Below are 13,272 nucleotides of genomic sequence, written 5' to 3' on the forward strand. Positions count from 1 at the left end.
CCATTTCAAAACCAATTTTCATCAAATAAACGTTGAATTCCTCATAGAATTACATGCTCTTCCGTATTTCATCAGAGGTTTCTCATTATCTCACTAAACCTGAAATTAGGTCTCAGCCAAAACTGTACATTCCCTTTAAGGAAGAACAAATTTGGCAACAGAGATCCCAATGCTATGAACACCAACTCCCCACTTTGCAATGAGCAAAATAAGGAGGGTGCCTATTAAAAATAAAACTACAATATTTCAAACTATATTTCCTCCTGCAAGGAATGATCTGCAGCGCATCAAACTCTAAAAAAGATCAGTTACTAAACACCAAAGTTACAGTTACACAACACACATTTGATAACTAAACAAATTGTATGTAATGCCACATGTAGAACCACAGTGGCAAAATTAGGTCTACACCCAAGCATCATCCCACTTCAAGAGAAATATTAATCTCCCACCATGTACAGTACATGATAAACATCACACTTGCGTTATGGAAGAAATATTTCATGCAAATAGCTAATTTCATGAATGTCAGTTGACTCTAAAAATCTGTGTACCAGTAAATAAGGATGCTACAAAATATATATCTATACACACAACTGCTGCTACTGTAACTCTTGTTCTCTCTCCAGTGACTGCAGCTCCTGGTAATATCAATCCTAGCCGAGCGGAACGCTTTCATCACCATTATTCAATTACACATTAGAATTCGTTTCGATATGTACATAGCTTCAAACAAATTGGCATCAAGGTTGTATGTACAGCAGGGAGCAGAGCTTGAATTTCAAGTATCCACATTACAATTGTAGGAACACAGGGCATCTTATTATCAATTAATGGTGTGTCTTGGACTGAAAGCTGTGAAAAACAAATTTTAATATTTCACATTAACAATGCTCAGTATTGTCACATATATTAGGAACCATTCCCTTGAAGTTGCAAATATTCATGTCAAATGTTGGAAATATCAACTAACATACACTACATACACGGTGTGAATTACAACATTAAGCCCACATACCCCTTTTGTCTACCATCATACACTTGTAAAACAGGATGACAAGTTAGACTTCCTTCTTTTTTTTTCCTTTCCCATTTGTTGTTATTTTGTATGTGAGTGTGTATGTTGTATATCATGCTCAGCACCAGCTCAATCTCAGTGATTTGGGACACCACGTATTCATGTACACTTTAAAATACAAATATGGAGAAGGTTTTTAGGGCAGCCCAATGAAGATATACGCATGAAAGTGAATGAATAATTACTCCTAGATCACTGCCCTAAAAATATGCCACAAGATCCATGTAATGAACCACAAAGAAGAATTCAAATGATGATAGTGATTACAGCACTTATTAAAGAAGAACAAAAAAATAAAAAATTGAAGATGCAAAGACGGATGATGATGATACTGCATGCTAATACTCATTATTTTGATGGTACACATAGTGATTATTATGATTATTATTGCTCAATGCTGGACACTGGCATTGGTCCGTCAGTCCGTGACAAGTAAAAATCACTATCGGACCAATAACTTTTTCAGGAATGGACCAGTAAAAAATGGAAAAACTGGGTACCTACTGGTCTGACATACAGGTCAGACCAGTAGCAAAAATGGGTTAGTGTGCAGCCCTGACTACATTTCACACCCCTATTGATACTTCTAGTTTTTCTATTATCATATTTGTTACCATAATTATTATATGATATACAAACACTACCTGTCTCCTCCTCATGAACTTTGGCAGCAGTTGCCAGAGAGAGAGAAAAGGAAAGAGAGGGAGAGGTATTGCCTTTAAAGTATGATATGAGGCAGCAGCATAAAACAGGCAGCCAGCTACCAACTGACGCACCACTGGTGCCAAGCACAATGTATGATTTCATTTTAATATCACCAGCAGTTGTGCTGTTGCAGCAGTGTATATAACATGAACATGACCGCAAAGCAGAGGGGGCTAAAGCATGCTGTCTTATCCATGCAAGCACGGGAGCGGGGGGTGGGGGGAGGAATCTAACGAAGGAAGAGAGTCAGAATAGGAGCTATTTGTGGCTTGGTGCTTCTCCAGGGCTTATGAGGCCCCCATTGATATACATACACATCTGAAATATGAAAATGTGGGTGAATAAAAATAGATTTCATGACTACGTATAATGGGGTACATAACATAAGTGAACAATTAGTAAGTTAACATTAAACATTTTTGTTTCAAAAGCAAATGACTGAGACAGCTTCGACTTGATGGTGCTCAACCAACATGCATTTAGGAGAAAATAATGAAAAATAGAGAACTATTACGGTATGTAACTGATTGACAAATTGCCCTACATTGACGTACATAAGCACTGAATTGATCAGTGTTTTTAGTAGTAGCCATGACATAAAAATTCATGGGCGTACATACTCGTGCAGCATTCAAACATACGACCTACTGATCTCCGGACAGGCGTCATCTCCACAAGACCACCGAGCTTTCGCCCGACAGCAAGTGTTGGTTCTAATCCTTATAGCATGCAGCCGATACTGCGTAATTATTCAAATTCATGAAATTCTTCCATTGAGATGTTTTCCTGAATTTGAATAATTACGCAGTACCCACTGCATGCTATAAGGATTAGAACAAACACTTGCTGTCGGGCGGAAGCTCAGTGGTCTTGTGAAGATGACGCCAGTCCGGAGATCTGGAGGTCGTAGGTTCGAATCCTGCTCGAGTATGTACGCCCATGAATTTTTTATCATGGCTACTACTAAAAACACTGATCAATTCAGTGCTTATTTACGTCGATGTAGGAATTTGAATATTACGGTATGATAATGATTTTACAGCTAGACTCTTGAGACAAAGTAATTTGGTCAAATTTTGTTGGTGCATGATCAACATGTATAACTTAATAAGAAGAAAATAATGGAAAACAGAGAACTATTACACTATGATAATGATTTCACTGCTAGAGAAAAATAAGCATTCTAGTTTCGAAAGTTATCAATTGTGACAAAGTCATTTGGTCAAATTTTGTTGGTGCTCAACGAACATGAATGAGAAAAAAATAATGAAAAACAGAGAATTATTAATAAATGTGGTAGGGATTCTACAGCTACATATTTGAATTTTAAAACTAAATGAATTGAGACAGAGTTATTAGGTTTTTTTAAACTTTGTCCGTGCTCAATGACCATGAATGCAAATAAAAACTGAAAAATATGAGATCTACTAAAGTGTGACAGTGATTTTAAAGCCAGAGCGACACAAACATTTCAATTTCAAATTTCATGTATCAAGACATAGTCAATTGATCAAATATTGTCAGAGCTCAAGCAATATGAGCAAGAAGAAAAAGATGAAAATTAGAAAACTATGAAAATGTGAGTGTGATTTTATGGCTATGAGCATAACCTGCTCTCACTCTCACCGAGCTGTCGGCTTGGAAGCATGTCTATGACGCTGTTTGGGTCTTTCAGGCTCGCCGCGATGCGTTCCCGCTCTCGGATCTCGTCTTCGTCTGCGTTGCTGGACCGGTAGGAGATGCTGGATGCCTCTGACGCCGTGCGGGACCTTCCGACGAGAGGGGTCTCACCCGTGGAGCCAAAGGAGGGCTTGACTGACGGTGAGAAGAAGGAAAAGGGTATGAAAATAGAAAGGAGATGAGGTATGTTGGGGGGAGGAGGGATGTACTGCATAGAAGCGTGACATCACTGAAATTCTTTTTGCCCTGCCTGTCTTTACCCCGTCCCACTTCCCTCGGTGCATATTGCAGTTCTATCCCTTCTTACTGTGCTCTATGTATAGATAGATATGTAATAAATTCTGTTCTGGTGATGTGGGTGCTGTTGTGCAAATGACATCAGTCATTCTTTCGTCTCTTTACAGTAATGTGTTCTTGCATCTTATTATGTCATACAGTGTCTTGCAACCTTTTCTTTGTTTGCCTCCTCATCCCCCTCCCCCATCACTTCTGGGATGATCTCATTAGATCTTCCATTATCTATTTCTGTCTCTCAGCTCTCTCTTCCCTTCTCTCTCTCTCTCTTTCATCTTCTTCTTTTCTTCTTTTCTTCTTCTTCTTCCTCTTCTTCTTCTTCTTCAGTCCATCACTCTTCACCCCTCTACAGCTGTTTATCCCCGTTTCTCTCTCCTACTCTCCAATAGGATGCTCCGCATCACTGGCGGGATATGCGATACTCTGGGATTTGGCAGGAGTTTATTTCAGAGGGGATGCTATATGATCCTGACATACTCAAAGAGTACACCATTAGAGACAGCATGAAGTTGCCAGCCTCAAATCAGCCAGTTGGCATGTCCTACACTGTATCAAAAGCAGATCTACGATTGTCCTCCAAGCACCATGTTGTTGGAACAATATCATTAATGCCTGAGATTGTTACTAGGATTGATACATTGAAGAGTGAGGTTCAATGTTCAATTCTTGGATAAGATAATCTGCAACTGAAGAATGGATACAGCGGGTGAGTACCAAACCTCATATCACTTCAGTGTGTAAGATTGTACACATATCAATGTTTTATCTTTTCTGATGCTGAGCCATGGTGAAAGTAAAACTTTTGATTAGTGCACATTGCATACTTGATTTTCAGTTAACAGTTGAAAAATGATACTCATTGATACTCATTACAGTGGCATTAAATTGAAATACATGTAGTTATTGCCACAATATCGGCACTCATGTTTGTGAGCATTTCATAAGTCTTGCTGTTTGTAGAAAAATCAATCCTTTCTGGGTGAATGTAACCTACAAGTAGCTCTCATAAGTGAGGATTTACAAATATTTGTCTGTGTTGCTACATACAATGTTAACAGTATAAATCTCTCAGATGATATGACATAACTGTGAGTCACTCAGAAAACTGAGAAGATTATTGTCAAAATACAGTTCAAATTATATGTAAATTAAACGGGCCAAGCCTCTAAAGAGAACTCCACTCGATTTCATAATTGATACGAAGAGTGAAGCCAAAAAACAAACAAACAGAATCATTAAAGTTCAATGAAAATTGGCTGCATGATGAGAAAGTTAACTGACATTTGATGAATCATGCTTTTATGTCAGTGACGTCATCACACACAGTCAGTCATATGATATGACACATAATGTATTTTATCAAGAAAATTAAACACAAGCTGTCTAACCAATAGATTTGGGAGCACTTAAAATCCTCTTCAAAACTGGCCATTCAGAATGGAGTATATGATTTAGGGGATTACCGTTGATTGTACAGTACAATCCTTGCTTTCAAGTGTGTTTGTTTGTGTTCTGGTGATTTTTCTAAACATGGATTTTAGTAATTTGTGAGTATACAGGAAGATGCCAAGTACTAATTAGCTAACTAATTTCCAAGAGTCATTCACACAACATTAATAATCTGAGTGTGCCAAACTGGCAAGCATTTGCCCTGCCTTGTGCCAGTATGTGTGGCTGATGGCAAAACTTTGTACTACATGTACAAGTGTACTAAGGTCAACACACTCTTCTCTAGAATGCTTCCCCTGTGATACGCATAGAACTGCACTGCTGTACATTGTATCACTTCTCGACAGCATGTCTGTTGGGGGCCCTGACACATTCTTAACATGCCAGGCAGAAAGGTACATGTGCATGTACATCCATTCCTTCAAAATGATATGGGGCTAACTAGCACATTCAGTAATTACTATAAAAAAGCAACTTTTATAATCCTTATCTTTGATATCCAAATTTCTTGATGGTTGGTGCTAGCACTAAGCAGTATTGCGAAGTATTTCATTGCAGAGCATTCATTTCTCAGGGCAATTGATAAAGTCAGAGTAAAGATTAAGGTTAGGGTAAGGTTTTAGGGTTGCAGTTTGGGTTAGGGATAGGATTTAGGTTCAGGATTAGGATTAGGGTTAGGGGAAGGGGAAGGGTCAGGGGAAGGGTCCAGGGTAATTGCCCAGGGGGTAAGCGTATTGCCCTAGACCCTTCATTTACATCCATCATATTTACAAGCAGGAGATTTTTAAAGCAAAAGAGCAGCATTACTATCACATTGTTATAGATCGAGTTTACCTGGCATGAAAGTTTATTCACAGATCACAGCATGTCTATTAACCCATTGAGGACGAGTCTCAAGTATACTCAGGCAAGTGTCCATGGGAAATACGTGTTGTAGCAAAATCAGCCAGTCCACAACCGGTTAAATTTCACTTTTGATAAGACTGTCAAACACAGGACACAACAGTCATCAGTGCAACCTATTTTGTTCTCTGACAGTTCTTTCAATCTTGTGTACACAAAAGTGTGGTAAAATCACTTAATACTGGACTGGCAATTATTCGGGGTATAAATACAGCATTCAATACGTGTTCAAGTAGGAGTCGGATTTTATACTACCCATGTACAAATATGAGTGTGTGTGAGTGTATAATTGGCTAATCCCACATATGGGTGTGTCTACTAGTCAATTAAATCAAGAGTCATTCCTACATAATTTCATCAAGGAAATCAACACCAAACGAAGAACATAAAAAGGTACGTTCATATAATGAATGTATGTGTGTGTGTGTGTGTGTGTGTTTGTGTTGATCATGGGTTGGACTTTAAATATGAACTGTGGGGGTCATCTGTCAATAAATGCTCACTTCTTTTGTTTTACTTAATGAGTATCTCTTTCTCTCAAGAAGTGTATTAATCTGTAACCCACATTATTTTGTTGACCTACTAAAAACTGGCCCAGGGGAATGATGAAACTAGAGGGTAAATAAGGAAATGATTTTGTCAATTAATTCTCTCAGTCACAGTTTATTACCAATGCCCTTGCAAACTGGCAGAGCAGAACAATGCATAATTGAGCTGAAATGCCAATAGCAAGGGAATGGCAGCCTACGCAGGTAATTAAATCTTCAGCACTTATGAGTGTTATGGGTTACCTTATTTTTCCAAAACATGAGAGCATAAACGCCAAACAAAGCATTTTTTCTTTCACTGGAATAATGACGGGGAAAAGGGGGATTTCAAACCCAGACAAACTTCCTTCACAAACTCACATGAATTTAACAGATTATTCCAAACAAACTAATCTCATTTTGGTGAAAAAGGCTTTAGTCTAATACAATCATGCGCTGATAGCAAAGAACGAGTTTCAGTGTACACTACCTTCAATAGAAAACATAATAAGAACATGTGTAGCTACCACTTGGTAGGCAGACTGTGTGTACTAAACATTGACTCTCCCATATCCGGCCAAATCCTATTCGGATGAGTGCCGGGCCAAAATGTACACATAGGAGTGATAAGACTGTACTTGGCTACAACTGATGGAGCATCGCACACAATATCAGGGGTACTCACTTGTGGTGAGCTGTATATCGTCCCGGTGGTAACCAGGCCTCGGACTTCCTGTGGGAGAGCTGTAAGCCAGGTTGTCTACTCCCTGTGCGCCGTAACGCATGTCGGGATTGAGCTCCATGTTCTCGTACTGGTTTCCCGGCGCGGTGCTCGGACCCTGCCCGTAACCAGACGGATCATATCCGAGTTCCACATTAACATATTCCCTGTTGGCATGCCCCTGCATTTGCCCGCGATGCTGATGGCGGCGTCGCGAGTCCGACATTTTGATATGGCTCAGAGCTGTGTTCTGATCTGTCCCCTATTTCTGAAAGTACTCCTGCCAAATTCTTCAACGATTCATTGGAACTTGGTTGGGTATCTTCAGTCCATAGTCATGCAGCCACCTCATTGAACTGTGAATAGAGAAAGAGAAACATTCATATTTGTATTAATGTTAAATTTTGCCAACAAAATAAGTTGAGGCTGTCATTTTTGCATTACATTGAACCAGCTTATCAAACATGCACTGTCCAATTATGGTGCCAACAGAAAAATAGTTCAAAGACTGACAAGCAAATCAATCAAGAATCATTGAGACATTGTTCAATTCATTTCTCATTAAAATCTTTATGAGATGAATTTTTTTTCTCTTTCTCTCTTAGTTGCACAAACATACACCTGTACATATCATACAAACATGAAAATTACATTTAAACTGTGTCGGATACATAGACCTGTAAAGACTTGAAAGCTGTTCACAGCTTAAAAATGAAACCAAAACCCAAAGAGAAATGTTGATTGAGTGAAAGCAGCAACATTAGTAGAACAGACAATATCAGTGAAAGTTTGAGGAAAATCGGATAATTGATGCAAAAGTAATGAATTTTTGGTGTTGGAACCACTGGACGAGGAGACTACTAGAGGTTATGATGTCATGTGTGGACAACAATATAAAGAAACTATAGAGGGAATTTAAAAAAAAAAAATCATTTTTCATGAAGTTACACATTCCATCAACTTCATACTGACATATGTTAAGGGTAGCAATTATTCACCCTACTTTCTGAAAGTGGTTAGTCCAGTGTCCCTTTCATTATGCTAGAAAAGTAAAATTCTGTGACAGGAATCTTCGTCATTTCAAATGATTATCAATCGGAACATGATAAAAGTTCGTTAATCCAAAAGGTGAGTCCACTAACAAAACTTCAGGATTACAAACCTTATAATTGTCTTCAGGTAAACAAACCTTTTTAAATAACAAACCTTTCAAATTTTTGGACCAACAAGCCTTCTGAATAACAAACCTTATTTCATCTTCAGATTAATGAATCTTCAGAACCACAAACCTTTGGAATAGAGAACCTTTCGCATTTTTTGATTCACAAACCCTCGGAATAATGAATCTTATTTCATTATCAGATCAACACAACTTTGGTAAATGAACCTTATATTTCTTCTGGAATTATGAACTTTCAAGATAACAAACTTATTCATTTTTTAATTAGCGAACCTTCGGGATCCCAGGACTGGCAAACCTTCGGAATATAAAGGAGCTATCAGAACAAATTGTAACTGAGTCCTAAAAGTTAGTAAACCATCATTTTCTATACATGTGTTCTTTTAAACTAGGCATGAAACAATTAACAAACAAACTTTTGCTTTCTCATCGAATACCTAGAGGCAGGCAGTAATCTTTGATTATGGGGGTGTCATCATCACATTATTGCCTACAAAATACTTGAAAAGACTCTGTTTTGTCAAACAGACTAACTTTATGAAGTTTGACCTGTTTCAGTGGTAGCCAAACAAAGAAATACATTAAAATAACACAGTCATTCAAAGTTGTGTGATACTGATGCCTGCTATGTACAAAGATCTATCTAACAACAACATAATAAGAAAACAAATTGTAGCCAAACAGAGTTGGGGGGGGGGGGTAGAGGAGAGAGGTAGGGGGGGTAGGAAGGGGAAGGGGGGAGGGAGGAAGAGATCTAACACAATAGATCAACATAAACCAGCAGAATTTGTATGGGATGAATACTTCCCATAGACTTGTGTGCATTGCATGCATCCTCTATAGTGGAGGTCATATTTCTCATTTGACTTTTAAACATCATAAATGTGTTTTTGATGAGATTTGCACTTACATCATATGGGAAATTACACATTCAAGGGTCATAAAGCTTGTCAAAGGGACATTTTTGAAACTCATGCCCTTTGAGGTTTTTAAAAAAATAAAAATGTAGTGTGGATCAGTTCTTCATAAGATGAATACCTAGAGGCAGGCAGTAATCTTTGATTATGGGGGTGTCATCATCACATTATTGCCTACAAAATACTTGAAAAGACTCTGTTTTGTCAAACAGACTAACTTTATGAAGTTTGACCTGTTTCAGTGGTAGCCAAACAAAGAAATACATTAAAATAACACAGTCATTCAAAGTTGTGTGATACTGATGCCTGCTATGTACAAAGATCTATCTATATAACAACAACATAATAAGAAAACAAATTGTAGCCAAACAGAGTTGGGGGGGGGGGGGGTAGAGGAGAGAGGTAGGGGGGGTAGGAAGGGGAAGGGGGAGGGAGGAAGAGATCTAACACAATAGATCAACATAAACCAGCAGAATTTGTATGGGATGAATACTTCCCATAGACTTGTGTGCATTGCATGCATCCTCTATAGTGGAGGTCATATTTCTCATTTGACTTTTAAACATCATAAATGTGTTTTTGATGAGATTTGCACTTACATCATATGGGAAATTACACATTCAAGGGTCATAAAGCTTCTCAAAGGGACATTTTTGAAACTCATGCCCTTTGAGGTTTTTAAAAAAATAAAAATGTAGTGTGGATCAGTTCTTCATAAGATGAATACCTAGAGGCAGGCAGTAATCTTTGATTATGGGGGTGTCATCATCACATTATTGCCTACAAAATACTTGAAAAGACTCTGTTTTGTCAAACAGACTAACTTTATGAAGTTTGACCTGTTTCAGTGGTAGCCAAACAAAGAAATACATTAAAATAACACAGTCATTCAAAGTTGTGTGATACTGATGCCTGCTATGTACAAAGATCTATCTATACAACAACAACATAATAAGAAAACAAATTGTAGCCAAACAGAGTTGGGGGGTAGAGGAGAGAGGTAGGGGGGGGGGGGTAGGAAGGGGAAGGGGGGAGGGAGGAAGAGATCTAACACAATAGATCAACATAAACCAGCAGAATTTGTATGGGATGAATACTTCCCATAGACTTGTGTGCATTGCATGCATCCTCTATAGGGCTCACACCCATAAATATTTCCCAATAGGGATGTGTGTTAAAAATCAAATTTCAAAAAATTCTGTAAAACAGCTGGGAGAAATGAGGTGTTTCAGCTTCACTAACCTGGATAAGTTAGATATACCCTTTCATCCATCAAATTCTCAGGGTGGATAATTCAGTTCAAATTCTGTCCAGGGGTCCGCAAAGCCAGACTACGAGTTCTTATCACTCAAAAAATCACCCATTTTCCGTACACATACCCAATGAAATATAGTCCCCTCAAATTCCACCAGAAAAGCTTTCATCTTCCAACCAAAATGCAACTTGTAGAGGAATTCATACTCAATATCTACAGTTATTCAGTTTTTTGCCAAACTACATCATTAATTTTTAATCAATTTTTTTCTTCATTTATTTTGGTATCTTTGGTACGAATTTGTGAAGGGGCCTGGGGCATTCCCTTGTATTTACGGGTGTGAGCCCTATAGTGGAGGTCATATTTCTCATTTGACTTTTAAACATCATAAACGTGTTTTTGATGAGATTTGCACTTACATCATATCATATGGGAAATTACACATTCAAGGGTCATAAAGCTTCTCAAAGGGACATTTTTGAAACTCATGCCCTTTGAGGTTTTTAAAAAAATAAAAATGTAGTGTGGATCAGTTCTTCATTTAAGATGTAGCATTTAAACCAAAGATAGTAGAGATAACAAGATACGAAGGCGCGCGATAACAATGGACACAAAATGGTTACCCTACATGACGATACAAAAGAGACCTACGTAGGACCTACAAACTCAGTACACCTAGGAACATCATTCATTTCCAAAGGTAGTGGTATTTTCATTATCTTAAAAAGATTTAAAAATTATAGTCGTAGCTTTTTTCCAATTAAGGGCATTATTTTGAAGAACGGGATTTTAAAGTAATAAGGATTATTTCGTGGAGGTAAAAATTTGGCAACAACATGATCTCACAATCAAAGACGCTTGATAGACAACAACATCTTCAAAGACAGCGCGTCTTAGGCAAAGACACACGTCACCTGAGATGCGCTGTCCATGAAGCCGCTGCTGTTGTTTATCAAGTGTCAAGACAGCGCGTCTGAGGTGATGTGCGTATAGGCTTGAGGACCGCGCGCTGTCCATTTGTTTTGTACAGGATTAGCGCGCACTTTCGTGTCTTATTAGTTAAGCGTCTTTGATTTAAACAAAATTAATGTCAAATGAGATACATATGTAGCATCCCATTTGACAGCTTTCCATGGTGTATGAGGAATATTCAGTCATGGAGGTGTTTCTCAATGATTCAACCAACAAAATATAATATACAGCCTACACTAGTACATGGTCTGCATGTTTTCGTCATTCATACACTGTATTTGTTCAGTTGTAATGAAAGAAAACTGCCGATCCTGAGGATTTCATTAAAACAAGAGTGCACTGTAAGTGTACCAATTATAGAACTAGACATAGTTTGTTCTTTGTCAATGGGCAAAAAGAATCTATTTGGGGACATTGAATGTTTGTTTTTTCTCTCTCTCTTTTTACACCATTAGTTTAAGGCATTATGAAATTCAACTTATTGCGCACGACAGGGAAGTGTATAGACTCTAACAGTTATAGTTGTAAGAAAAATATCTCAATTTAACTCATCATACACAGCCCTGTCTGTCACTGTATTGACCGACAAGTATGTCTAATTCCGCGAAAAACTTCTCATTTATAGTAATGACATTTGCTGGGTCAGTTTTTAAAACTGACCCAGCATATGTCATTACTATAAATGAGCAGTTTTAAACTCACCCAGCAAATGTCATTGCTATAAATTAGAAGTTTTTCGCGGAAACATACTTGTCGGTCAAGTCACTGTACAGAAGACGGCACGGCATCTGGTCGATGGTCGGGCTATTACAAATGCAGATAAATCCGTAGCAAATTACCAAGAAAACAACGGCAAAAACAATCAGAAACCAGCACTGTTCACTTGGCAGCGAAACTGTTAGCTTCAGTAAACTAGTATTTCGAGTATTTAGCGCCTGGCAGCAGCGCAAACAGAAGGTGACACATCCGTATTAAAGCGAACGGAGTCGTCGTTAGTCGGAGGGAGGGCAAGCCGTCCGGTCCGGTATCACCTCGCGTTCGCCTGCGCTGCACCATCGGATCGCCTATGTTCCAGGTAGCAGGCGACTACGGCGGTGATCGCATATATGATTGATACCTTCGACAGGCTATACGGGGGTCAAACACATAAGACATTTAGCGACAAATCCCCATCAAAAAGTCTATTATCAAAACAATTCACGAAATCTTTAGTATTTCCTACACTTCATGCAAAAGTATTTGTAGCGAAACTACATCTTACATTCCCGTAGATCATATGAAGACTGATGCTTTCCTCAGGTACAGCACTGCGCCTTGTGTAGAATCGCGATCCATAAGCAAACGTAAACCAACTTTACTGTACTTCCGTATGTGCATTCCGTTCTTTGTCCACCTGAGGGCGTTCTTAAAACAAAGTGAACAAAAATAAAACTTCTGCCCATTCACAGTGACACGGATTGAATCGGCTTAAATCATTCGTCCGTAGATAGGGTCAGCTAAAACGTTCATAATAATAGGCTACGCCCTTCACAAAGTAGACCACTCTTGTAAACACACACTTTCAAGAAGACATGTGCAAAGGTCACCATTA

General features: G+C 38.4%; 1 protein-coding gene across 1 annotated transcript in view; it reads right to left on the minus strand.

Moving 5' to 3' along the window:
- The window catches only part of LOC139721999 (transmembrane channel-like protein 7), a 51,759-nt gene extending 38,751 nt beyond the window's left edge, over window positions 1-13,008 (minus strand). Inside the window, exons 1-3 of the mRNA XM_071633325.1 lie at window positions 12,943-13,008; window positions 7,322-7,713; window positions 3,410-3,598 (exon numbers count right to left, since the gene is read on the minus strand). Coding sequence (XP_071489426.1) covers window positions 3,410-3,598; window positions 7,322-7,583 — 451 coding nt within the window. The 5' untranslated portion in view covers window positions 7,584-7,713; window positions 12,943-13,008. The remainder of the gene's footprint in view (window positions 1-3,409; window positions 3,599-7,321; window positions 7,714-12,942) is intronic.
- Between the last annotated feature and the right edge of the window lie 264 nt (window positions 13,009-13,272).

This window comes from Diadema antillarum, unplaced genomic scaffold, assembly GCF_040938485.1.
Source record: "Diadema antillarum isolate AM-2024a unplaced genomic scaffold, OU_Dant_1.0 scf00000154, whole genome shotgun sequence".
NCBI classification, from domain to species: Eukaryota; Metazoa; Echinodermata; class Echinoidea; order Diadematoida; family Diadematidae; genus Diadema; species Diadema antillarum.